General features: G+C 27.9%; 4 protein-coding genes across 8 annotated transcripts; 2 read left to right on the top strand and 2 right to left on the bottom strand.

Moving 5' to 3' along the window:
- Positions 1 to 191: 191 nt before the first annotated feature.
- On the top strand, positions 192 to 4,411 carry LOC143349661 (uncharacterized). The gene is made up of 13 exons (XM_076781071.1): positions 192 to 480; positions 871 to 998; positions 1,197 to 1,239; positions 1,419 to 1,560; positions 1,775 to 1,863; positions 2,145 to 2,290; positions 2,362 to 2,447; positions 2,634 to 2,978; positions 3,106 to 3,286; positions 3,435 to 3,666; positions 3,858 to 3,923; positions 4,006 to 4,151; positions 4,299 to 4,411. The coding sequence occupies exons 1-13, from the start codon at positions 338 to 340 to the stop codon at positions 4,409 to 4,411; spliced, it is 1,860 nt and encodes a 619-aa protein (XP_076637186.1). The 5' UTR covers positions 192 to 337.
- A 92-nt stretch (positions 4,412 to 4,503) lies between these two features.
- Positions 4,504 to 7,924, bottom strand: Chmp1 (charged multivesicular body protein 1). 4 transcript variants are annotated; one of them, XM_076781033.1, is made up of 6 exons: positions 7,778 to 7,924; positions 6,958 to 7,691; positions 6,106 to 6,426; positions 5,586 to 5,730; positions 5,258 to 5,410; positions 4,504 to 4,796 (listed from the first exon to the last, which is right to left on the bottom strand). In XM_076781033.1, exons 2-5 carry the CDS (start codon positions 6,977 to 6,979, stop codon positions 5,299 to 5,301), a joined length of 600 nt encoding a protein of 199 aa, XP_076637148.1. In that variant the 5' UTR covers positions 6,980 to 7,691; positions 7,778 to 7,924; the 3' UTR covers positions 4,504 to 4,796; positions 5,258 to 5,298. The 4 variants fall into 4 exon arrangements, with proteins under 4 accessions (XP_076637148.1, XP_076637145.1, XP_076637143.1 ...); XM_076781030.1 differs by having other exon boundaries at positions 4,504 to 5,155; positions 7,778 to 7,923; XM_076781028.1 differs by having other exon boundaries at positions 4,504 to 5,410; positions 7,778 to 7,921.
- Positions 7,925 to 10,137: 2,213 nt separating this feature from the next.
- LOC143350316 (protein phosphatase inhibitor 2) lies at positions 10,138 to 16,335 on the bottom strand. Of its 2 annotated transcripts, XM_076782357.1 has the most exons (5): positions 16,283 to 16,335; positions 15,788 to 15,860; positions 15,087 to 15,257; positions 14,609 to 14,688; positions 10,138 to 12,465 (listed from the first exon to the last, which is right to left on the bottom strand). In XM_076782357.1, exons 1-5 carry the CDS (start codon positions 16,302 to 16,304, stop codon positions 12,218 to 12,220), a joined length of 594 nt encoding a protein of 197 aa, XP_076638472.1. In that variant the 5' UTR covers positions 16,305 to 16,335; the 3' UTR covers positions 10,138 to 12,217. The 2 variants fall into 2 exon arrangements, with proteins under 2 accessions (XP_076638472.1, XP_076638473.1); XM_076782358.1 differs by lacking the exon at positions 16,283 to 16,335 and having other exon boundaries at positions 15,788 to 16,276.
- Positions 16,336 to 16,674: 339 nt separating this feature from the next.
- LOC143350007 (mitogen-activated protein kinase kinase kinase 7) lies at positions 16,675 to 26,619 on the top strand. The gene is made up of 10 exons (XM_076781743.1): positions 16,675 to 16,773; positions 16,843 to 17,164; positions 17,786 to 18,011; positions 18,260 to 18,377; positions 18,492 to 18,821; positions 21,454 to 21,566; positions 21,713 to 22,002; positions 22,271 to 22,343; positions 24,646 to 24,899; positions 25,035 to 26,619. The coding sequence occupies exons 2-10, from the start codon at positions 17,087 to 17,089 to the stop codon at positions 25,200 to 25,202; spliced, it is 1,650 nt and encodes a 549-aa protein (XP_076637858.1). The 5' UTR covers positions 16,675 to 16,773; positions 16,843 to 17,086; the 3' UTR covers positions 25,203 to 26,619.
- The last annotated feature ends 672 nt before the right edge of the window (positions 26,620 to 27,291 follow it).

Raw genomic sequence — 27,291 nt, 5'->3', positions numbered from 1 at the left:
TAAATCAAATACGAAGTTCTTTTCGATGTATCTAATAATACTATTAATATTGTTATAAATCAAATTTTAGGTACAATATTGTTGAACATTCGTATAGTAAATGCTCTGTAAATGCAATTATATTTTATACGTTGTTTCAAATAAAATTGTATTAACTGTTTAAATTAAATTATGTATAAAAGACAGTCGTTTTGGAGCATTTCTTCAAAAGAAAAAATCGATCGATCGATTACTTGACGATAGTCTTATTCGCATATAATATAACCGAAAGAAAAGACGGCGGTGCGACGACTCACATTTTATACTTTGTAATTTCATTTAACTCTACGGGTTTTCAATGTTTTATTCGGCTGATCTGCTTTCTCTTCGACGAAGGGGCAAACTCGCGCGATGCTGGTTAGCCGCAACTGTCAGTGAGACAATATTTAAAAAGACTTGTAGACCGACATCGATTACGAAGATTGACGTAACTATTCTTTGGTAAAGTCGTCTCTTATGTGCATATACTACGTATTTCTTTTTTAATGTTTGGTATCGTTTTGATTGTTATGCATTGTTATAAAACTAAAATTTCCATTAGCAACCTGTTGATCTTCTATTGAGAAACAAGGAGCATTCGCTAGTAGGCTTCATTTAAACGGTATGATGGGGGTAGCTGTTCAATCACCTTTAGCAGCTAATACTTTGTACCCCGAGATAATAGACCAATTTTCTGACCGATTATTCTCTTCAAAACATAAGGCTAACTTGCTCCTTTAGCATATGATCCATATAAAGATATTGTTTATTTAACTTTTTTTTATTAGTATCATTCCATTTTGTATGGTCAATTTTTCGTAATAATTATTTCCATTGTTTCGAAATTTCTAGCGGTGAGATTTTGTCGACGGTCCAAGTAACGGATAGCGATAATTATAGCAGATTTAGTCTTTACCTTTCCTCGCAATTAATGTACGGTGCGACGAAAATACGCTTTTATCAGACCAAATTACTTCAAGGTAATTTCCCTACACATTTGAATTTAATTGAAACTAAAGAGAGATAATTAAGATAAAAATAATAAACAAAAAATATCAAATGTAAAGGATATTACAAACACTATATTTTTGTTATAATTTTTTACAAGAATAATAATCACTGTTTTCTTTATTTTTGGGGGCATAAAGATAATTTAATTTTTTTTATTTTCATTACAGATGATGTATTCTCATTAAACATAAAATTGATTCAAATGAACAGGTAACAATGAAGTAAAAAATCATGAGTTATGATATCATATGTTTTTACAAATATTCACAATTTTTGTATTTTTTTGTAATTCGAAAAATTAAATTTTATGACAAATTTTTAATGCACATTATTAATAGAAACTGTTAATCAATTGAAACAAAACAAAATTACACATATTATTTTTACAGACATGAAAACCAATTTAATCTATCAATGGCTTTAAAGGAACCAGATGATCTTCCTGTACATAGGATGTTACATGATCTAGCATCACCATTAAAATTACATCTCATCACAGAAGAACCTTATACTTCCTTTATGGAACATTTGGTAAGAAAGCTTGATAAACTATGATAAAATATTATTAAAACATAAATAAGTTATAAATTTGTTAATGATTTTTTTAAACATATAATTGCTTGAATAAAATATGTTCCTAAGTGTATATTTCTTCACAACTAACACTGTGTTTCTGAGATTTTCAGCAATCACGATCTCTATTCATTTTACTTTTTAGACTAATTTAAATATTATTTAAATGTAGATACAAGATGAAAAGAGTTTCGGAATGTTGACTGATTTTGAGATGGACAGATTTTTATTACCTGAAGCAGAAGAACAACAGAAGTTCCTGTTAGTTTCCCATAGTTCCATTGGTTCCACAACTCCAATTCCTTTTACATTCATAAGTTGACAAGTTTGAATTTTAATAGTTTTAAAATTAATTTATAAGAATGCAAAGAGAAATGAAACTATCTTCAAATATTATTGTATTTTGGGTAAACGAAAGTATATCCTTTTTCCTTTCCACATTTGTCCTTTTTTTTTTTTTATTAATCTTTGAAATATTTTGTATTTGTTTGCGTATTTTTACTTTGTTGGCAATTATAGAGTTATTTGTATCTATTCACTAGGAACGAAATACGAAGATTTGATTGGAACGAGTCAATATTATTACCTTTAAGTTATAATATATTTGAATTTGATTTACCTAACACTGAAGAAGAAATACGAATGCTTTCTGCTAGAAAAGATCAGGGAGAGTTGGAAATCAATGAAGGTCTTTAAATTACAAATCTAATAATATACTATTAATAAATGTCAGTCGTTTTTATCAATTGTATTTTTCAGAAAACCAATTTAAACAACCTGCCCCTGGAACTCCCAAAAAAAGAAGTACAAAATCTTATAGTGAAACTCCAACGAAAAAAAGAAAGGTATCTTAAAGAGAAAACAGTTAATTCAATTGGGGTCATATTTTTTTTCAACATTAATAATTTTCTTTAATCTAAAATTGTTCTAACCCTGTCTTCTATTTTAAATATTTAAAGTATTAGTAACTTGTTTGGTTTAATACTTTTGTAATTAAATTTTGGAACTATTTTTAATGTCTTATTTTACAGTTAAGTTCTGCAGAAGTACCTATTCTGGAATCTTCAGAAGTACTTGCACTGAAACCTTCAGAAATATCTACATTAGTACCTCCAGAAATACCTGCTCCTGCACCATCAGAAGTACTTCCTCCACCATTTCCAGAAAAACATGTATTGTCGCTTACAAAGGCAACTGCACAAATGGCTGCAGTTGAACATGCATCAGAATTTGAAATTCAACTTCCTGCTATTGAAAATTCAGAATTAATACGTGTAGTACGACCAAAAAGAGGAAGAAAACTTTTTGACAGAGAAATTAATCTAACCAATACTGTAATGCGAAACTGGATTACAAATGTTGCAGCCCATACTACGGTAAGTTATTTAAGAGTGAAAAACCTAGCAAGTTTTTAGAAATAATCAAACTATAAATAAATAAATAACTTACGCAGAAAAGTAAATAAATTAATTATGTAATGCATTTTGTTTCATTATTTTTCAGCAACATCATTTGCGGGCTACTAATACTTTACCATCAGCAAATGAATATTTGACTCAGCCTGTATTAAAAATGTTGAACAGACCATGGGCAAAATCTTTAACTAAATCTTTCAAACGTAATCTTATTAAACCTTCTGCTGTCTCGAATGAATTTCTGGATTTTGATGTTGATGATCCAAAATGTAAGCAACATAATATCATAATATCATAGTGTAACTTCAATGTGTGTCTTTATGTTATTTTTATGTTTTCATTAATAATTTCTGAAAAGTAGTGATATGTAAATACGTTATAAATTAAACATATATCTGTACAATTGTAATTTCATAGTTGGAGAAACTATACGCCCGGACACAACGAATAAATCACACGTTCAAGTAGACGAATTATTTAGTAAAATTGGAATAACTACAACTGAGATATTTGATCATTCTAAGACGTCAAAAGAATTACATTCGATTATTGAGTGTTATCCTAGAGTGTCGGAAGAACAACAGGGAAAAGAAATTGAAGAACCTTTGGTTCCGCTTCTAGAAGTTACTGATATTGAAGAGAAATTTAGGTATACTTACATACTTAATTAATGAATTTACTACAACATTTAATTTTTAATTTTATGTTATACATGGTATTCATTATATAAATCTGTTTTGTCTTTTTCTTTACATACTTATCATATTAAAGTTAGTATTTAACATTAAATCTAATTTTATATGATAGTATGCAAATTTCACTAAACATTAATGTTTACAGAGAGACTACTCCTCAATTAAGTAGGAGAAAAACAAAAGATAAATTAATGTTGTCCGATAATCCTAGGTCAGTATGCTTTGTTACTTTTAAATTTTATATATACGATAAAATAAGTATTTTAAGTATATCTTTTCACTTTTTATTATAGTCTCAATAGTAATGTGACAAAAAGAGAGTTCTTAGCAATGTTGGAAATCCTTTGGCATGATACAAGCATAGTCAAATTTCATGATGTAATTCCATCTAGTGATTACAATAAAACTGATGCCGCGTGTACATTTCAATACTGCTTAGGTAAGTACAATCAATCATTCAATTTAACATATTTAATTACGATATTAAAGTCAAACAGAATTTTTTTGCAGTTGTTTCAAATATTTTTGTAATGTTTATATAAATAATAATTTTTAAATTCTATTTTCTTTTATTATGAACTTTTAGAATACCATGCAGAGAAAGTTATAATTTTAACCCAGGCTGAATCTTTTGGCCCAATTTTGATAAAAAAATACCCTTCAAAAACTGGCGATGATAATAATACACATACAACATAACAAATTTATAATAATTAAATGTGCGTATGCATGTATATACATGTGTATGCATGCGTGTATCGATAATTAAGATATTCTGTCTAAATTTAAGCTTTAATATACTCTGTATGAATTTATTTTTATAAAAGAAATATACAATAAATTTTGTATGTTGCGTATTCAATTAGTAATATACATATAATACAAATATTTCTTTGCTATAATTACTTTTAAAATACAAGTTGCGTGAATTAACATTGACGTATAAATAATATTGTACTAATAAAGCACATTATTGACAAATTGTCTTTATATTAAATTATATTTTGTTATAGTAATTAATTATAGATATATGTTACCTATCCAACTTTATATTACACAGCATAATTGTAATATTAGATTGATTCTGAAATTGTTCAAAATAAATACACGAGGTGAAAACAATGGCCTTTTTAGATTAAAAAAATATATTTACGTCGTAGCTAATTTTGAAATTAATTGATTAATAATATTTTGTTAAACATTAATGCGCGTATAGCAGTAGATATCAATATAATTATTGTACTGTGCAGCTTTTAGTAGAGACCTATGTTTTTGAAATTTTTACAGTTATTCAGTAACACTTTATCGTTTAAATTTCCTTCCCAATATGTTTTGCTTTCAAATTACTTAAATTATAACTTTAAAAAATTAATATAAAATTTTATTATCACTCCTTAGTTATTTTTGGTTGAGATTGATCAATTCAATGAAACAAATATATATCTGCATTTAAAGCAAACAAGATACATTTGAAACAATTTCTTACCGCATTTTTTTTCAATAGGTTAGTACTGTTTATAGTAGACAAGCATTAAATGTACTTGCCTTATGTATCTGTGCTATAAGTAACTTTTATATTTGCATTATTATTCACGAAGTCTTGCTAATCGTTGTGTAAGTTCATCCTGTTCCTGGCTAACAGTAGAAGTCCCTATACTACCTAATTGTCCAGATGGTAATTCCATATTTAATTCCAATCTGTAAAAATAATATGAAATAAAATTCGACATTAATATTATTTTACCAATGTAAAATGCTATTGGAGGTTATTAAATTGTTATTGTTATAATATTTCTTTATTTAATCATGTTGATGTTACATTAAGTAATTAATTATTTTATATTATATGATCATTTTTAGGATAAATACTCACCCAGCTTCATCTGCAACTTGCTGTAATAATGAATCAACATCATTTTGTGGAACATTAGTAGTTGTTGTTTGAGACATTGCATTCTCCATATATGAACTTTGAACATCTAGATCTTCAAATTGGCTTTCAAATTTATCCATCAGACCTACAATTAATTTTGTAAAATATTAACTTTAATGTGGTCATGCAATTATACTTTATGGTATATTTTATATCAAACTTATAATACAGTTACAAATATTTATCATTATGAATTTCAAATAATAATATGTTATATTTAAAGCACATATATGGTGTAACAGTTCTTATAGAACCCACATCATATGTGTCTATGTATATAACAAAGATAACATTTTATTTCATGTTCATATAAATAAATAAAATATAAATTGTATACCAGTATGCATGATAAAAAGTTCTTTTTAGTTTCAATATAATAATATGTAAAAAAAGTATATTTTATAAATATTTCAAAACTATAATATTAATTAATATATAAAATTGATATTTGTTCAGTTACCTGAAATTTTTTCTAAATTCATTGATTTCATTGCAGCATCCATTGCTTTAACTACACCAGCCATTGACTGAGTGACTTTACGAGTAGTCAAAGCAGTTTGTACTCTACTAGCTACTGCATCAACTCTTGCACTCATACGCAAATAATTCAATGCTTGGTTCTTTTGACGAATTGCATTTTCTGCATGAATACGAGCACCTTCCATATTACCTTTTTGAATAGCTTTCTTTATTTTGGCTTTTTCAACTTTCTCTTCTTTTTCACATTTTTTGGAGTTTCTCTCTAACTCCTTCACCGCAAATTTCAAGTTAAATAAATTTTCTTATCGATAATTTAGGAAAATACTTTGCTATTTTTTAATTTATTTTATGCTATCTTAAATGCATACTGATAATAACTACATATACTTTTTAATATTTTTGTACATTCCATAAAGAAACAAAGAGAAATAAAACGTTTTATACATAATTCTTTAATTGGAACTTTAAATCCTAACCTCGTTAAATCTAGCCTAACCTTATTTAAAAAGATGAAACTGTCAGTTTATTGCAATAGTATAAATAGACAAAAGAAATGCAATTTCTTTCTACAAAACATATAAACAATATTTAGGTGCAAATGTCAATTATTGAAACAATAACGACAATTAGAATGGTATAATTTATAATAATTTAATTTAAGAACGAAAGTATTAAGATTCATTTAAGTGTCTTGATCAGAATTGATGGATTAGAAAATTTTAGCAAAGACAATAAACAATTTGCATTACTTCACAAAATTGATTTTATCTTAATAAAATCTGCAATTAACATTTGAAATAACTAATGTTTTTGTGAAATATTTAAAGGATACTTTCCATCTGAGAGACGGACATGACTGATTGTTCGGCACCCGTTGTGACGAAAAAAAAATAAACGTTTAAACAAAATAAATTTTCTCGTTTTAAGTCACGATTCGATTCAGCTGAATTTCATTCGACCATTGAATAAATTAACACAACAAACTTCAACACTAGGTGTTACTTCACTGTAGTATTATATATTATCGGTTTAAAACACTTCGTACAAGGTACTATTAGTCACTTTTATTACTAAGTATTACTAATTTTCTTTAATCTAACACAAGTGACAGTTAAATTTTTATTTAGTAGATGGAAAGATCGAAAATACTTTTTAGTGCATAAACTGCCATACCGATACAGAAAATCTTAAATAATATAACTATTAGACGTGAAAGTCAATTAGATTTCACAAAAAACTTATAGTTAAACACTTCGATTTGGTCACTTTATAGAACCAAAAATTATGAAGATATTTCTTCAAAATTGGATAGATTTTGATCTAGATTCTAAAAATTATGAACTTAATGTTAGAAATATATGGAATTAAAAGTTATGTGTGCTTAAAAATGCCTTATTTTGTGGATTACGTTGGCCGCCATGTTTGCTCCTTCACTCCTTCAATGAAAAGAGCCCTGTTGTTGTGTTTCATTACACTACATCTTTTATAATTTATAATTTTATAAAGATGTTCATCTGTTGCACATATAGGTAACTTAGATAAATGAATACTTTTGATTTAAGCGTACTAAAAAGAGAAATTACAAAATTAATGGTATACGGAAATTAAAAAATCCCGAGATTCCATGTTTAAAACGAGATAAGAGAAATTACTTCAGATGACTCGGGATTAAAATTGCTAGGTAGAAAAGTGGCACTATTAATGGTAATTTACCATGTCTTACTTCACCGGCAGAAGTTCTCCGCTCCTTCTTTCAACATTGCCTGATATCAAGTGACAACAGTGCGGCCAGATTTGACAGACAGCGACACTAGTAACGACGAACCTCCTTAGCATCTAACGAAGTGGTGGGGAAAGCCGACATATCCTACCACACGAGCCACATATTACACCAGGTCAGCACTTTATGCAACTTCGGGAAATCGATAAAGAACGTGAATGGGAGCCTTTCCTTCTTGCTCTTGAACAGCTGAAATCCGTCCTCGCGGCATACAATTTCGAATCTCGACTGCCCAGAAATTTTTACGTTTTGAGCTATACATATAGGCACATACATATAAGCAAAGTCCATAATGAAAGAAAAATTTACACGTAAATACACGTTTTAAGACCCCTTCATCATGTTTTAACTATTGAAAAAAAGAAATTATTTTTATTATTCCTATGAATGAACATATGTATACATACGTATGTTATTAATACGATTGAGCATAAATATGGCAAATCTGGCCACACTGAGTGGCAAAGTATCGTCGCCTGGGTTTTGAACGGTGTCTGCGGGAAGAAGGGGGAGACCGGGAATTCTAAACGGTAATCATGTTCGAGGGGTATGACGATGTCTAACGTAGTCAAAAAAGTAAGCTAAATCACATTTTTGAAAAGTGGTGGAAGACAACATGACGTAAAGGTCCTCACTATCGTGCACTGTACGCAGCAATGGGAGAAGCAACGAATTCTATTATACCGTTGCTTCTCCCACCATTTCATAGGTATTGAAAGCCTCCAGGTCAGGTTCCTTGGGATTTAGCTTATTTTTTTCACTAAGCTGATTGTGCCATTGACTATCTACTCAGTGTAGTAGTATTCAACAATTGAAAATTAAATAGAAATAATTATTATTTAAAAATAATTATCGAGGAACTGATTTAATCTATAAAAAAGATCAATTAAAGTGGTGTTTAAATACTTGCAAAAATTCTGTTTGTTGTACTTCTCTTTTTTTTTCACAAAATTAATATCACAGTTTTGATTTATCAAAATACAATTGGTGTTATATAAAATATAAGCAGATAAGCATTTGAAATGTTCTTTAAAAATATTCAGTTGAAAGCAATATAAACTCCTATGAGCATTATATTATAGTTATGTTATATTTCGAATTGAACACTTTACACAAGTTGTAATCATTATACGATTTTGTAAATTACATCATGCTGTTTACTCATATTTCAAAATTCAATCAAAATTGATGATCAATGATCATTCTTAGTCTACTTATCCAGTGTAATTCACTCTATGCTAACTTATATTAAGCTTAAAGCTGCAGATTTGAGTATTCTAGCTAATATAAGCGTAAGAGCTTGTGTACATTAATACAATAAAACAGAGAATCAAACGCATAATCTTTTTACTATGGCTAAATTGATTAGAAAGATCATTATAGTAATATAATGAAGTGATAATTTGCACTATGTGCAGAGTTTAATTTACATTGTGTATCATTATATCGCTTATTTTATTAATACAAATTAGTGTAAATTGATAAATAATAAATAGTAATGAATTACTTTAGTTATTCTTCGTACACAATAAATGCTTATCTGTAAATAATTATAATAGTTTTTAAGAACAAAAAAGCAATTATAAGCAGATATATTTCAATTAAATTTTTTTTTAAGCAAAAATGTTTTCACGTTGCAACATATTTATTTATATTTAAAAATTTATTAGTAATGTCAAGTTTAAAATGCAACTAAATTATTGTTATTGTAATATGCGCATGAATGTAACATGCATTAGTATTCCTTAATATTTTACTCAATTATCAAAATGCAGATATTAAACATTAAAAAAAGTTTTGAATAACTGAAATGTTTAAATGGCCTTTCGATTTGCAGATCTGTATCTTTCTATGTATAAATCCTAATATATTGAGTTCGTTGTTATTACACATATTTACAATGTAGTATACAGTCTAGAACAATATACTATATTTTAGACGGAAGCTATCTATATATTTATCTATAACTAATTCAGACAAGCAATTTTTGAATCTACAAAAATATGTATTACATGCTATGTAGAGTGTTTATAACGACAACTAAGTTCGATTGTCTAAATAATGATCCCTTTTGCAACAATATAAAGAATATTATATAACTTCTCTTGTTAGTAAATATCCTACAGATATTTTAAATTTTGAAACAGCTATACATGACAAAAGAATGAAAGAGCAGTCCAATATTTGTCAAATTTCAATTGCTTGTATTATGTTCTTAATAATTAGATGTCGTGAAGTGTATACAAATTTAATGAAAATGTTAATTAAGTTAATTAATTTCAGAAATAACAGAATTTTATCTTTTAATGTAAATTTTTTAAGGGATTCAAGGCCTTTATGCGGTGAGGAACATGTTTGAATTTAACTGATGCAATCATTGGATATACAATTTTATAAACAAATGGAATTAAACAGCAAACAGTTTAAAATTTATTTAAATGAATCCACATTGGTCACCTTATCCAGCCTTTTTTTTAAATGCATTTTCAAAAGACTAAACAACAAAATTCATAATAAAAAACATTTTAAAAAATACCAAAAAATTCTGTGAATTTAAATATTTTCGCTGATTTTACTTGTAAAGATATTTTTTTCATTATGATTTAAACAAGGTCAGGGTGAATTACGTAAGAAAGCATAAAATATTATATGCTGAAATAATACATTTCATTACATATAATTACTCTCAACTATTAATACTAATCATCGCTTATTGAAATAATTAGTACTGGTAATCATGCCAATGTGAAGACATTTAGAATCAGATTCTAATTCGGGGATATCTCATTTAATGTATATTTTATGGAAAATTTTGTTTAGGAAGTACTTTATAAATTGTAATATATAATTAAAAAATGAGAAATCCTCATTCCACTTAAAATAAGAACTGTTATGCTTTCATTTAACAATATATTATAAATTTCTGTGTTAATGCTATTCGGTCTATTATTTTTACACTTTTTCATTTACTATACAATTTTTAATATTAGTAACTCAGAGTCAATCAACATTAGTTGCAGTAAAATGTTAGGAAGTATTATTTGTCAGGAATCGCTTGTTTCCGAATTATATTAATATTATAAAACATTTGCTAACGAAATAATCATAATTTTATAAACATCTGCAAACCCTTTCGGGACGAACGCGAGAAGATTTCCCCTCAAGGTGTAGTTGAGCACCGAAATGGCATGAACCAGTGTGTTCTATACTTCTAATAAATTGTGAAATTGAATTGTCGACATTCACTGATTTTTGAACTGATATTGATTAAGCTCTGCACAAAAGATCATTTGTGTTTCAAACATCAAGCACAGTAAACATGCAAGAATTCTGAAGTAATAAATATGTTAAGTTAAAAAGGGCTCGTGACGCACTGATTCGGCGCTCGTCCCAAATGGGTTAACTATTTCAGTAATCAATACTGATAACTAAAAAATAATTAGAACATAATTTTTAGAAAACAGGTGTTAAAAATCACTAAAAAACAAAAATATCTTGATTAATTGATGAAACAATAATATTTCGCCTATTGATCAATTAATTTCTTATTTATCAAATATAAAATTATCAAACTAATAATCTATTAGGAAATATATAGTTAAGATGATGTAGCATAAATGACACATGAATAAAGTTACAATTGTGATAAAGAATTGAAAAATTATGTAACCATGATTGATTAAATATCAGTTAATTTATGTCAAAATAAATAATAACCTACTGATTGACACATTAGTAACCGATAAACACTATTTAAATATTAAGTAAATAATTAATAATTAAATTAGTTTTTTTTATATTGCATGCCAAAGTATTAAAATATATCACAGAAATATTGCAACTTCATCATAATAAATAAATAAATCTATAATTCTACTTTTGAAATGATGTGTCAAAGTTTTACTTTCTGTATAATATGTATTGTTTTCAATTTATTAATCAATTACTAAGTGTTTAATAATTAACAAATTGAAAATGAAGAATTAAATTAAATACTTGTTTAATTATTAATTATTTATTTATGTTTGTAATTAATTACCCAATTAATTATTTATAATTAAATTATTTATAGTTGTGTAATTAATTACACATATTAATTGATAAATCAATTATTGGAAAGTGGTAAACCAGTCAGTTACAAAAATTTATTGACTTAATAGTTTAACTAATCTAATATGGACATTCTTATTAAAGTAATTCGTCTATTACCTGTCAGACAACATTGAAGATTTACCATGAACTGAAAATGTTAAATAAAAGAATTCTAAATTTTAGTAATTCATAATATTGTTTATCAATGTCCTTAGTCATATCACTTCTGCTCTGTTTTATCACAGGACGGCATGCACTTGAATCTAACATCAAAGTTAATTTGTTCTTGAGAAGTAAAAGAACTATTGTCATCATCTTTTTCTATATCCTCTTCATTTGCTTCATCTTTTGTGTCATTTTCATCTTCATCTTCTTCATCTTGTTCGAGTAATTGCTTTCGCGCCATCTGAACTACTTGCCACTCTCGATAATGGCGTTTTCTCTTCGCTTCAAATGCTTTTCGTTTTTCTAAAATTTTTATTAAGTAGATTGATATTTTTCTTGTCGTTTTAAATAATGTCTTCACACATATTCTTCTTTTTTTAAGTAAATTTAACTTACTGATTAGTGCCTTATAACAGGGTGTTCGGCCACCCATGGGAAAAATTTTAATGGGAGTTTCTAGAGGTCAAAATAAGACGAAAATCAAGAATACCAATTTGTTGATGAAGGCTTCGTTAAACAGTTATTAACGTTTAAAGTTCCGACCGTACTGAATTTTTTTCTCGAAAATGCGTAAGATTTCGAGGGTATGTCTATTCACTAGAAATGATTATAATTGACCACCGCAACCGAAAATAATTTTTCCAAAACGATTTGAAATTTTTTTTTTCCGTCGAAAAATTTCACACCTTCTTGAATTTTTTTCTAGAAAGTGGATAGGATTTCGGGGGTATGTCTATTGACCAAAAATGATTGTAATTGACCCCCGCAACTGCAAATAATTTTTTCAGAATGATTTGAAACTTTTCATTTTCGCCGAAAAAATTAGGCAGCTAACCCCCTGTCGATTTTTCTTAAAAATTTGTTTTTCATTTTTAATAAATTTGTTTGACGCCCTATAGAAAAGTTGTCTAAAACTTTTTTGTAGGTACTCATGAGCACTACTTCAGAAAAAAGTTTCATTGAAATATATTCACAATTGTAGGAGTTATGGCTGTTTGAAAATTGGACCAATTTTATGGGGTTTTTCTCATTTTACGGGGACAAAGACCAACTTTTCGAATATTTTTGCAATTTGTACATATTCTCCATCGAAATACGCGTAGTTTGCTTTTTTAAACATTAAAATCGTCCAATCCGTTCAGAAGTTATGACGTTTTAAAGATTCGCATGAAAATTCGGACAGACATTTCTGGCCAGAAATTATATTTTCGGTAAGGAATTTTTTTCTCGAAACTGAGTAGGATTTCGGGGGTATGTCTATTGACCAAAAATGCTTGCAATTGACCCCTGCAACTAAAAATAATTTTTCCAGGACGATTCGAAAGTTTTTTTTTTCACCCATAACTTTCAGCACCTACTCGAATTTTTTTCTCGAAAGTGGATAGGATTTCGGAAGTATATGTATTCACCAAAAATGTTTGTAATTGACCCCCTCAATCAAAAATAATTTTTCCAGAACGATTTGAAATTTTTCAATTTCGCCGAAAAATTTAGGCAGCTACCCCCTGTCGATTTTTCTTAAAAATTCCTTTTTCATTTTTAGTAATTTTGTTTGACGCCCTACAGAAAAGTTGTCTAATACTTTTTTGTAGGTACCCATGAGCTCTACTTCAGAAAAAAGTTTCATTGAAATATATTCACAATTGCAGGAGTTATAGCTCTTTGAAAATTGGACCATTTTTATGAGGTTTTTCTCATTTTGCGGGGTCAAGGACCAACTTTTCGAATATTTTTGCAATTTGTATATATTCTCCACCAAATTACGCGTAGTTTGCTTTTTTAAACATTAAAATCGTCCAATCCGTTCAGAAGTTATGACGTTTTAAAGATCCGCATGAAAATTCGGGCAGACATTTCTGGCCAGAAATTATATTTTCGGTAAGGAATTTTTTTCTCGAAACTGAGTAGGATTTCGGGGGTATGTCTGCTGACCAAAAATGCTTATAATTGACCCCTGCAACTAAAAATAGTTTTTCCAAGACGATTCGGAAGTCTTTTTTTTCACCCAAAACTTGCAGCACTTACTCGAATTTTTTTCTTAAAAGTGGATAGGATTTCGGAAGTATGTGTATTAACCAAAAATGATTGTAATTGACCCCCGCAACCGAAAATAATTTTTCCAGAACGATTTGAAATTTTTGAATTTAATTGTTAATAACTTTTTAACGAAGCCTTCATCAACAAATTGGTATTCTTGATTGTCGTCTTATTTTGGCCTCTAGAATCTCCCATTAAAATTTTTCCCAAGGGTGGCTGAACACCCTGTATATATTTTCACAATACATTTAAGATTTTTGTCCAAATAATAATAATAACAATCTTAATAATAAATATTTACAATCAAACTTAAAGTATAAATTTTTGTAGTTAAAAGATTAAAGATACAAGAAATCGATTGACCATTAAAAATTGTTCAAATATTCTTATTATAAAATTAATTACTTACCTCTTTCCTCAGGTGTCTCTTTTTCTTCTTCATCATCACTTGACTCTTCAAAAATTTTTGGTTTACTGCTTCCTGCTAACCTATGAAAGTTAAAAAATAAATTGTACAATATTCAATTCATAATAAACAAATCATTAAAGAAAATACAGTATTCATGAATTGTAATTATTAAAATTTTTAGTTCTCAGTAAACTTATATAATTGTAATTAATGATTTTATGGAAACATAGAAAGATTACATTTTAACTTGAAAAATTATTTAATATTGAAATAATATATGACTACAATACAATTTTCTGTGTTTGTGCAATCAAAATCCTTTCTAATCTACTTTAATATAGTTTAAATGTCCAATCCAAATTTGCTAAATGCTATTGACTCTTTCTTTTTTTGTATGCATTTTGTAAAAAGACATGAAGAATTTGCAGATAAAAGTTTAAAAAATTAAAAGTTAACTATTTATCATTAATGGACTTACTTGGCAGCAACAGCAGTTGAATCTAATTGATCAAATTCAAATTCACTGTGGAGGCCTTCATAGTTGTATGGGGTTTTTGGTTCATCGATCTTCATATGACCATAATCTTTTTCTGGTGGATGTAATGTTGCTATTATATTCATTTCATCCCATGTCATCTCTTTACTTGGTCTATAATAATAAATATGATAAAAAATATTACAATTCTACCTTCAATAATAATATGTGTTAAATTAAATTCTAATTCAAATTGTTTTCTACATAATATTTAAAATTGTTCTACAATGCTTCAAAAACACAGTCTATATGAAATTATACTTTTAATACATTCTATCTAGTTCTAACTTAAATTGTACTTTAATTATGAATATTAATTCACTTGAGAGTTAAACATTTTTAATTTTAATTTTTAATAATAATCTGAAACTGGAAAGAGATGAAACAAACAAATATTAATTTATAATTATGAAACGGAATTAATAAAGTAAAACTGCGAGAAATTAAAGTGCGCAATAATAATATACGTTCTAATTAACCTAACCTAAAAAACATTTTATGAATCTGTTGTTAATACCTAATCATTAATTAAAAAAATATTTATCTCTTTTTTCAATAATTTTCTATAGCAATTAAAAGAAAATGAAAATTTTAATACAAGAACATAAATTTAAGACATTGTATAAGATATGAAAAATGTTTACCTAGGTATATCCGGATTATCAAAGCTGCTGGATGTTTTTAAAATTCCTTTGGGAGGCCGTTTTGAAAGATTTTCTGCCATTTTGAGAAGAATTGATTCACAGTTGATAATTATAAAACATGACCAATCTTTATAAAGTTAATTTTTCGTCACAACGTTTTCACACAAATTAGGTCTAATCAGGATGACAATTGTTTACAAATGATGGCAATTTGCCACCTTGAAAATTGTTAGTTTAGATCACAAAATCATGAATTGTGATTGGTGCTATGTTGCACAACACGTTATACAGTGGAGAATATTTCAAGCACATTACTTTGTAACATTTCAATGAGTTTAGAATGGTTAGTGGAACGTTAAATTCTAATCTTTGATTATCACCATAATATAACAGAGAAGGAATTGTAATATTCATACATGAAAGCATTCTTTAATATCTACTAATCCATTAATTAAATTAAGGACTTTTTATAACTATAAAAGAAGTTTTACATACTATTATACATCATTCGATGCATACTCGGCTCGGGATGCGACTTACTGAAAATACTGAAACGCAAAAAGTAATATCTTATTACCAACACAAATTTTTCAGTAACCTTTTTTTTCACTAAATTACTAGTAAATTTCCAAGGAATTTTGTTACATATTTACACTTCGTTCAACGAGAAAAAACTTGTATAAATAAAACCACATGATTTATAATTGAAATATGACTAGAAGTTGTGCTTAAATCTGTAGATGAAGATTTAATAGAAATTATATATGTTACTATTGATGTATAATAATTACAGTTTTCCAGTGAAAGAATTAATAAAAGAAAAATATATACAAATACTATTATAAAATATATATTATACATAGTTACAAATTACATTTAAAAGTACATCAAGCATCAAGAAACAAGCTTATAATTGGATAATATTTTATCTATTCAGAAAATCTCTTAGCATATCAACCACACATTATATTACATAGTAATTATCTGTATGTACACAAGTATCTTTATATTCTATTCACGTAATTTTAATTACATGTTTCAATTAATTTTGATAGAAAAAGTTAATACGTTCTTTCATCATGTTCTCCATGTTTAACGATGGATCGTGTTTCAACGTATCGATGTATCGAACTAGAAACATTTATCGATGCATCCTTTCACTAAACGTGCATTCTAAATGTTAATAAAATGGAAAATATTGAAAGAGCTTGAGCTTGAAGTTTGAATAAACATTTAAACGTGACAGTTTGCCCGGTAATTAAATGTGCCCTGAAATTAATGTGATGTCGACTGTATGTGATGGCGGGTAAAGAGTTAATAAGCCATCAGCAGCAGTTTGTTGAAGAAATTAACTACGATGAAATTCAAACCGAGCAGGTATCTTAATCATGCAGTCATTTTCTTAATTCCTTAAAAAACTCATTTTTAACTTTCTGTTATTTTATAATAAAATATTGATTAACATTGATTATTTTCAGTTATTTGAAATTTCCACGATTTATCCTTATAGATTTTTTTTTAAACATAACCTAAACAATATCAGAAGACTCTTTAAGTAACTCTTCAATTATTGCTATTGATGAAGTGTATTTGAGTTTTTATACACTGTTGTTTTGAAGATAAGATTTAGAAAAAGATTTCCATTTAAAAGATTATTAATACAAAAATTTATTGAATACATTTTATTTGAATACATTATTGTTGTATTTATTACTTCCTAAAATTTCAAATAAATTTAATATAAGTGAATAAAATTATGTACATAAGGTCAGGATATTCAAAAACGTTATTACTGAATTATTATTTCAATTTAAATTGTATTTTATATGTTGATTTTATTAATGTTAATTTTATTTTATTAACATTCTCTTAATTCAAAGAACATGATATTTGTATAAATTACTTCAATTGTAATATGTAAGCAATTTAGACAAACATTTTTGTTACTTTATAAATAAAGTTTTATGTTATCTAGAAAGAAATTACTTTTTTATGCAGGTAGTAGGAAAAGGTTCTTTTGGAGTAGTGTGGAAAGGAAAATGGAGAGGACAATATGTTGCCGTAAAATACATAAATTCAGAAGGTGAAAGAAAGGCCTTTACAGTAGAAGTAAGACAACTATCAAGGGTTATGCATCCTAACATTGTTAAACTCTATGGTGCTTGCACAAAAAATCCAGTTTGTCTTGTTATGGAATATGCAGAAGGGGGTTCCTTATACAATGGTATCTTTTATTTTTTATTTTGTGAAATTTTATTGCAATTATTTATATATAATATTTGCATATATATCCATTATTATTGTTGTTCCTCAAATTAATTTTTAAATATCTTTTGTTTTCTGTTTTATAGTAAAATTACTAAGCAATAATAATAGTGTTTATATAGTACAAAACACAAAGAAAGAACAATCTATTTGTTTCTTTCTTTGTTTTTTGGTATTTGACATTAACTGTTATTTATCATTTTACAGTTTTACACTGTAATCCTCAGCCGCGGTATACTGCAGGTCATGCAATGAGTTGGGCTCTACAATGCGCACGTGGTGTTGCATATCTTCATAATATGAAACCAAAACCTCTGATACATAGGTAATATAAATTAATGTTTGTTTCTATATTTTCATCTGTTGGAAATTTAGTTTTATATTAGCATAAATGTAATATGTTATTTGAATATTGCATTATTTTTATTTGTATTTTTAGAGACTTAAAGCCACCAAATCTGTTATTGGTAATGGGTGGACAAACTCTTAAAATTTGTGATTTTGGTACAGCTTGTGATTTAAATACATACATGACTAATAATAAAGGTTCTGCTGCTTGGATGGCTCCAGAAGTATTTGAGGGTTCTAGGTATACAGAAAAATGTGATGTATTTAGTTGGGGTGTTATTCTATGGGAGCTATTGTCCAGAAAAAAACCATTTGATGAAATTGGTGGTTCAGCATATAGAATAATGTGGGCAGTGCATGTGGGACAAAGACCTCCTTTAATTGAAGGATGCCCAAAACCAATTGAAGATCTCATGACCAGGTATCTATCAGTAGCAATAATGATTCAGTTGCAGTTTCATAAAATGACATTCATTGTCATAAAATGACAAGTAATTGATTTAAAATACTATAATAATATACCTAAAAATATTAAAAATAATAGTACGGAAAACAATTCTATAAACTAAGGTTTGTCAGTGGATTAGATGTCAGTTTAAATAATCCATTAATGGATTTTAATTTGTGACCAGAAATGTTTCCTCGAAATTTCATGCGTATGTTTAAAAAATCATAACTTCTGGACGGATTGATGGATTTTAATGATTCAAAATGCAATCAATGCGCAACTGTTCGTAAATTGCCGTTCTACAGACAGAACTTTAAACGTTAATAATTTTTTAGCGAAGCCTCAATCAACAAATTGGTATTCTTGATTTTCGTCTTATCTTGGCCTCTAGAATCCCCCTTTAAAATTTTTCCCAGGGGTGGCCGAATACCCTGTATGTAAGAGTACAACATCATTTATAGTAATACAAACCATTGAAAAGTAGTAATGATATTTGAAGTGTAAATTCATACAAGATACAAAATTTATCTAAAATAAATCTATTAATTGAAGTATAGACAGAAAATATTTTTACAAATATAATGTTAATAATGATTACAATAAATATAATGATTATACTTTTCTCTAAATTTCAGCAAGAAATTTCTGCTCATATTGCAACTATGCTTAAATATATTAGTTGTTTGTTTGACATAAAATTTCTTCAGCAATTTATATCCTCTTCACAGTGTTCGTACTTCCTTTATCGCTAATGACGATAACATCAGTGTACAGTACCTTTAAAAAATTTTATGTACACTGTACCCATGTCGTTATGAATAAAATATTATAGTAGATTAAGGGATGAATTATTTTCTTCAAAATGTTCCACAATTTAAATTATTCTTCATAGAGAAATGGATACTGCTTCATTATTTCGATTGATTTTGATTTTAGAAAACCTTTGTTCACAAGTTGTAATTGTGGAAAGTTCATTCGCTCTGAGATTGATTTACGTCTTTATTTAGAGCTTTTCTAAATTTTTTATTATGAATTTTAGGTCTTATCCTAGGTGAGGGTGAAGATTGGGGCACATAGTTCATCATAAAATTTTCATTAAAGAAATTGGGGTCTTTTAGCAACTCCGGATTCTTCTTCGAGTCAGCGATCCACTCGTTCATCCCCTTCAATGTTTAGGCACTGGGAGCAAAGTTTAGTGGTAAGTGAAATTGTCTTCAATGATACTTGTCCATTATGGATTCCATTAGGTCTAATGACTCGTCATTTCCTTTTGTTTTTCTCATGATGACTGAATGTTAAAAGGTATGATTTGTTTCTCAAATTGTTGTCTATGATAGTGTGAGTTGATTTTGTTGTAAGAAATTTGATGAATGCTCCCAGTTATTTTCATCACAAACTTTTCTGACAGTAAAATGTCGAAAGAAAAGTGTTGAATTCAGGAAGATGGAAAATATTTAATAGAATAATTGAATGTACATTAGCTAGAGATCTTCAATAGTTTCCAGAAAGGTGTACATTTAAATAATTCTAGGAAAGAAATGTTACAACGGATAGTTTTCCATATCCTCGTAATTGTGTACATTTATTTCTGAAGTTTGTACTGTTGGTAAAAGGAAACAACTGTTAAATAGTTCTAGCAGAAAGAAGTGTTTTAAAGAAAGATCTTACCTTTAGGTATCTACTTCTTGTTTCATATTACTCGTTAAAAAAAAATTTAGGAGTATTTAAGAGAATTTTTAATGTGTCCACCCTTGTAATCGAGATTATTAAGTGTACCTTATTACAGCTTATGCCTACACTACCTCTAACATTAGTGTATTACTTGATACAACAACTTTATGAAAAAGTCCTGTGTCCTTTTCAATGGTTTGGATATTCTTGCAATATAATTTATTTTATGTATGAATTATAGTACTATTTTACTAATTTATAGTACTATTTTAGTGCTCTGTTGAGTCAAATTTTAAAATTTATTATAATTGCTTTTTAAATCGCTTCATATTTAAAATTTTATTCAATTATGAATTGTGTGTCAATTATGAATAAAGAATACTTTTGAAAAATATTTTACTTGATATCTGCTGTGATTCTATTTGTTATTACCTTATATTATTTCATAATTCTTAATTTGTATATAAATTCTTTATAGATACTGTAGAATTCAGAAAAATTACAAATACTTGGTTTAATATCGGTATATAGGTTTTCATTTAACTTTATATAGTCTATATTAATAATTGCTTAACAAGTATGAATTTCACATCGAATTACGACTTTTTGAGTGCACCTTACTTTTTAAGTCACTTTCGTGTTTATTCCACAAGCCATCATGGGAATAATATTAACACATGTTCTTAATATTTCAGGTGCTGATTTTCTTTAAATTAAATGTTATTTATTACAGGTTCATCTATACTTAACTTATTTGAAAAGATTATCAACTATACTAGTACAATATAATATATGTAATGTTTTATATAATCTTAAGTAGTATTGAATTTGACATAGATATTTACAATCTATTTGAAAACATGGATTTATAATGCCAAGACCAATATTTTCAAATTGTTTTTATCCAATGAAAAAGAAATAATTAATTTTTCAGGTGTTGGCACAAATCTCCTGAAGAAAGACCATCAATGGACGAAGTTGTAGAAATAATGACAACCTTGTCACAATTTTTTAGTGGTCATTTGGAACCTGTTGAATATTCTCTAAGTAGGTGTACTACTCGTAAATATACATATAAGAAAAAAACACGATGTACATATGTATAGTAGAAAGAATTTAAAACGAATTTAAAACGAAGTCATTTTAAATAATTCAAGTGCCAACATTCATATTGTATTTTCATTATTATGTAGGTGTCGAATCAGAGGAAATTAGTGACAACCATGTTTTTAAAGATGATACCTTAGATGTGACTAGTACTTTGGACTCTCAAGTAAACGGATATGCTGCTAATGGTACTATGAGAGTTAGTGTACCTGTTTCCAAAGAAAAGTCGGAAATTCCAAATGGAAGAGATAGTTCATCCACTCCCTTCTACGATTTCAGGAATGTTTCTTGTAAAAATAATAATTCATTAGACAATACAACCCATAAAAAATTGCAGAGCAAAAATTTTGCACCACTACATATTGATTGCGATCCGGTTAGTATCATTTGATCTAAGTTTTATAATAATATTTGTTTAAATATTAGGTTTTATAGCCATTGTATCTAGCAATTACTCATATTAATTGATTAATGAAGTAACACAGACAATATAAAGTAACATTTGATTTTACTATTTTAATTGTTTTTAAAATAACTTATTAATGGTTGAGTCATTGAAAAGATCGTATAAAATTTTTATATGTCCTTTCCTAACATATTTTCATACTTATTTTTGTAACACATTTTTATGTCTATAATTACAGAATGCTTGGGAATTGCCAAGTTCTGATCCACCGTTAGTCTCTCCCGTATTAAAAGCAAAAAATACTGCGCAAAGTAAGTGCCATATTTTTGTAAAGCATATAAGTTACAAATAATTTAATTAATATTTATATTTTAAAATGTTCTACTTTTCTCAGTGAAATATTAATTTTATGAGTGAACTATTCAAATAATTACGAGTCATACGTAACTAGTTATTAATTTTGTTGTTATATTAATATTAGGGTAAAAAATAATCTTTCCATTGATTGCTTTAAAATTTTTGTATCATATGTTTTTCTATTTTACTTTGTCAAAGCATTATTTTTCTTCACTCATTGCTTAGGCGCGACACGGTACAAATGATTAAATTATTCGTCGATAAGTTCGTAGTTGTTCTATAGCTGCAAAAGAAGGGGATCTCGCTCGGGGGCGAGAGCTTCGAATTTGTGACTCATCGCGATACTACTCTAATCCCAAAATAACGTTCTTCGTATGTTCCACAAAACCTTGCTTTTAGCGCGGAATGTGTGAACGCAGACCTATTGTCGCCATTCAAAAGTTTTTTAAATAATTGATAGCAACGAATATAATTTCGTTAGACTTTCGAAAAGTACATAATTTATGTTTTACTATTTTCGTTTTATGTAAAAGAAATACAATGTTTTTACAAATATCAAATTTATAATATAAAATTTTAGATTTTCTGTTTATACTTTTGCGATCGGATGTAATCGACAATAGTTACAATAAATAAATAAAGTTGTAAATAATTAGTACGAGAAATTGAAATTAATTTTTAGATGTAACAATCGCGGTTTTAATTAATAATTTCATTGTTAAAATTGAATGTAGTAAATGTACACTACTTACAATCTTATTTGTATATATTTATGTATTCGTATAATTTTATGCTATCGTCCTATTTTATTTATACGTGTTTTATGAATGGTACGCGTCCTTTGTGCGGAGATGTATAAAAGTGGAATTGTAGAGAACTTAAACGTTGCACCTGGCACGTTGCGATTTCGCCGTGACAAATTCCTTTGGGGTTCGTCGATCGGCGAAATCTACCCTGGCAAAGGGCCCGCGAAAACAGTCACATTGTGCAGCTACACTAAATTTAACTGACGACTAATCGGTAGAACCTGTTCTTGATTGACACCTATCGACGGTAATAAAGGTCATATTCTAAAGTCTTTAATAAAAAAAAAAAGAATTGTAAATAGCACAGTAAAACACAGTCTCGACTGTGTGGGACCAGAGTAATGAAAAAATGTTTCAATGATATATGGTTTCGGAGATAAATGATTGATAATTCACGAAATATTTCATGGTAAAGCTCAGTGAGTGTTTATCCTTTGGCAGTATTGAAGTTCGTTCGTCTATTAAAGTGAATACTCTTTTATAGCAGATTCGAGTTCGCTTGCAGTATTTTCTCAAAATGTGATTTGTATTTGCTGTTCTCATGAATACTTCTTCTGTTGTTTGCCATGACATCGTTGTAAAAATCGAAGTTTCGACCTAATCAGCCCTGAAGATGAATTAAGAGCTGAAGAACCGTATTTTCTTCTTGGCTCGTGCTTGCACGTCATGTCTGGTGGGGGATACCTCGAAGCAGGTGTGGCTGACTCACCAGGCCCAATATAGATGCACGTTTGTTTAGTGCTTTCCCGACCCACCATCAAGAACGACGGTCTTTCCTCTTCTTTCTTTTTCTGTTATCCTCGTTATCGGAAATTTCATTCCTACGAATTTTTTCTCATCTTTTTATCACCGTTCGGTTAGTTAATATCCCCGGAAATCGAGTAGTTCGTGGACATTGATCGGTGTGACACCTTTCATGTGAGAATCTTGATTTTATTATGAATGAAGCCTCGATAGGCTCCAGTATTTGGAAATGTGCGAGGAATGCCCAAACATCGTAGCCACGGACACCCTAAAACGGTGCTGGGTCCTTTTGCGTTAGTACTTTTGTTTGTTTTTTCCACTGTCAAGAAGGATGACTTGTTTAAGATTGGAAAATTTGGAGTAGGCGAATAGGGGCTGAAAATTTACCCATCCGATCGGCACAATATTTATAAATGAACGTTGTTAATTAAAGGCATAATTTCATGTAATTTGACCATATAATCAATGTTTGAAGTTAATTAATTTAACCGAAACAAAGTTCAAAGTAAAAGAATAAGTTTTAACATAAAAATCAAGTGAGCCATTGGTATAAATAATGTATTTAATTGTCATTAAGTCGAATAAAGAAGTTCTAAAATTAATTTATTATATTATAAAAAATAGTTTAATAAGAATTCGTTAAAAAAAAATAATTTACTCTTAATTATTGAAAGATTGACTCTCATTTGTTATCATTAATTAACAGGTAATAGTACAACTAACGAAGATCTAGATAATGTGTACCGTCTGCTGGATGCAGATTTAAGGCCATTAACACCAGATCAAACTTGTGAAAGATCAAAAGAAATCTTTGAAGAGCACAAACAACTAGCACAAGAGTATTTGAAAGTTCAAACGGAAATAGCTCTTTTAGGGCAACATAAAAACGAAATACTTAAAAACTTAACTATAGACAGTTTAAGACAACAGGAGGAACTTAGAAAACTTGAAGATGAAAAAGCAAGTTGATCTAATTTATGACTTATGATCTAGCAATTGTTTTAAATAGTAAAATATGTTCACAATGTTTTATCCATGAATTTATGCAAGTTTGAGATTGAATGTAATAAGTTTATGCTCATTTTCCAATTGCAGGAATCTCTGATAAAGCTGTATCGAAATCTGAAACGCCAATTGGAGATAATGAAGAATCAGAGAATAAATAGTGCTCTTTTAAATAACACTCAAATGGTGGGTCCTGCAGTTTCAGGAAACAATGGATGGTTTGTGGTACCTTGTCAAGACCCTTCAAGGCACTCCTGAATATTAGGAATATCCAGATAAAATAAATAAGTTTGTTTTTATTACTACGTCTATAAAAAAGAAAGTTTTTATCGTTTTTTAACTTTAACGAAAAATGAGCAATTTTCTGTGAAAGTAACGAGAATACATTGCAAAAACGATTAAGAAAATCAACGTTTGAAAAAGTATTTATTACGGCATAGGATAAAATGTCCAAAATGTTATAATTAAATATTAGATATTTTTTTTTTGCATTTGATTGAAGCTTCTGTTAAGTTTCCCACAGATTTTAATCCTTTGCGGACGGTGTCAGCATATACTGAATAACATACTTTTATTGTTTCGGACGTACATCAGGAAGTTTTTTAGAAATCCACTATCATAACTTGATAAATATTGATTTCATAAATACGTATGTAACAGTTCATTACATTAAAATAAAATTTATACATTGGATAAAGTAATTTTTAGATGTATGTTAGTTTTCTGCGCTTCCCTAAGGTTCGTGCTCTGAAATGTCCGTCCGTAAAGGGTTAAAAATGTTTACGGAGAATTTTAAGCTTTTTAACTAAAAAGTTGTGGATTTGTAGAAAGAATAACTTTTACTATTTTGTCTGCTTTTGTCGTAACTATTTCGACTAAAAAGATTGTTTCAGATCAGTGTCATACAAGCGTTATGCTAATGCATCTTGAAGCGATGCAGAAAATCTCTTCTCTTAGTTTTGGACACAATTTTTCGTTTATGTCGTATTTTAGAACATTGGTTTTAAAAAGATATAAATTGCTGGAATCGCAAATTGCTATGTTATACTGCTTAAAATATAGAGAAAATATTTATATTATCATTTTAAAAACATTTACGGCAAATTTTTAATTTTTAATAAAAAAGTTTATAAGATAATTTTTATTTTGTCTGTCTTTATTGTAATTATTTCAATTAAAGAAAAAGATTATCATGTTTGTAAAATTACGTTTTCGCATCTTGAATCTAATTTGATATAAATTTAAACTCTACGTATGAAAATAATTTTTAAAAACTGTTGATAAATTAGATTATCTTTGCAATTATATAATTGGTAATTCGTAATTTGTAATTAACGATTAGCTGATTGACTGCGACGTAGCAATTAGTACATAATGATAAGTAATTAAAAAAATATCGCATCATTATTTTATTATCAAAAATAATTTACTGACAATTCATTTCCGTCATTACAGTTACTTTGTACAGTCAATTAAGTATTTAATGAGTAATATAATTAGTAAATATTAATAATTATGTTTCATTAAATATTGATATCTCAAGTATTAGTAATGGATTTCTTATTTCCTATGGTAAATTTATTATGTATTGAATAGTCATTATAATTAATTTTAGAAGTAAAGTAACAAGAGACTTGTTTGTGTTTAAAGAAGTGTTGAAAAATATGTTTTTTGCTTAAAGAGTGTATGTATCTATTAACTATTTAGTTAATCCTTGTTGATATTTATCTAAATAAAACATATGTCACCGTTTTGTTAACATTTGTGAAAATACGTGAAAACTACGATTTTTGTTTTTTAATTGTATGTAATAAATGATTCTTTTTTTACTTTTTAATTATTTTAATATAAATTCCTATTACTTCATACATTACATGTATGTTTGTAACAATTATGTTATTTATAAAGTGGTAACTAAAATATAATGTTTTTATATTTTTAACTACTTCAAAAACAAAGTGTTTTACAGGTTAATAGTGCTTGGTACCACCATTTTCTCTAATAACTTCAAAAATTCTGTTATTCATATTGTTAATTAAATTTTTTAAGGTTTATACGTCTATACTACCTATTCCACGCTTGTCGAATACTATTTTTAAGTTCTGTTATTGTAGCATATTGTTATACTATACTAAAAAACCTGGAGCTATGGAATGGCAAATATTTTCGTAATAATTAAAACAAAATCCAATAATTAAAGATACCGACGTAGAAATCAATTAAATTCATAAAAACTACTTGGCACGTGACCATTGTTGTTAAAAAGAAAAGACACGGTCGATAACTAGGAAAAACAGAAAAAATTCTAATGGAAGTATGACAATTTCGCTGAGTGTATAAATAGTGT

The sequence above is a fragment of the Colletes latitarsis genome, chromosome 14 (assembly GCF_051014445.1).
Source record: "Colletes latitarsis isolate SP2378_abdomen chromosome 14, iyColLati1, whole genome shotgun sequence".
In the NCBI taxonomy this organism is placed as follows: Eukaryota; Metazoa; Arthropoda; class Insecta; order Hymenoptera; family Colletidae; genus Colletes; species Colletes latitarsis.
The sequence above is the reverse complement of the archived record's forward strand: the minus strand, read 5'-3'. Positions and strand labels throughout refer to the sequence as shown.

What these genes read in the sequence shown, in the direction of transcription:
- Chmp1 (XM_076781033.1), bottom strand. Translation starts at nt 6,979, where the DNA reads ATGTCCGTCTCTCAGATGGAAA. An exon ending in GTCCGTCTCTCAGATGGAAA is followed by an intron (nt 6,427 to 6,957) that starts GTATCCTTTAAA and finishes ATTATCGATAAG; the next exon opens with AAAATTTATTTAACTTGAAA. An exon ending in CAAGTTGCAGATGAAGCTGG is followed by an intron (nt 5,411 to 5,585) that starts GTGAGTATTTAT and finishes TTATTTTTACAG; the next exon opens with ATTGGAATTAAATATGGAAT.
- LOC143349661 (XM_076781071.1), top strand. Translation starts at nt 338, where the DNA reads ATGTTTTATTCGGCTGATCTGCTTTCTCTTCGACGAAGGGGCAAACTC. An exon ending in ATTGACGTAACTATTCTTTG is followed by an intron (nt 481 to 870) that starts GTAAAGTCGTCT and finishes CGAAATTTCTAG; the next exon opens with CGGTGAGATTTTGTCGACGG. An exon ending in TGATGTTGATGATCCAAAAT is followed by an intron (nt 3,287 to 3,434) that starts GTAAGCAACATA and finishes GTAATTTCATAG; the next exon opens with TTGGAGAAACTATACGCCCG.
- LOC143350007 (XM_076781743.1), top strand. Translation starts at nt 17,087, where the DNA reads ATGGCGGGTAAAGAGTTAATAAGCCATCAGCAGCAGTTTGTTGAAGAA. An exon ending in ATGAAATTCAAACCGAGCAG is followed by an intron (nt 17,165 to 17,785) that starts GTATCTTAATCA and finishes TTTTTTATGCAG; the next exon opens with GTAGTAGGAAAAGGTTCTTT. An exon ending in GAAAACTTGAAGATGAAAAA is followed by an intron (nt 24,900 to 25,034) that starts GCAAGTTGATCT and finishes TTCCAATTGCAG; the next exon opens with GAATCTCTGATAAAGCTGTA.
- LOC143350316 (XM_076782357.1), bottom strand. Translation starts at nt 16,304, where the DNA reads ATGCATCGAATGATGTATAATA. An exon ending in GATAATCCGGATATACCTAG is followed by an intron (nt 15,258 to 15,787) that starts GTAAACATTTTT and finishes TTATTATTATAG; the next exon opens with ACCAAGTAAAGAGATGACAT. An exon ending in TCAACTGCTGTTGCTGCCAA is followed by an intron (nt 14,689 to 15,086) that starts GTAAGTCCATTA and finishes TAACTTTCATAG; the next exon opens with GTTAGCAGGAAGCAGTAAAC.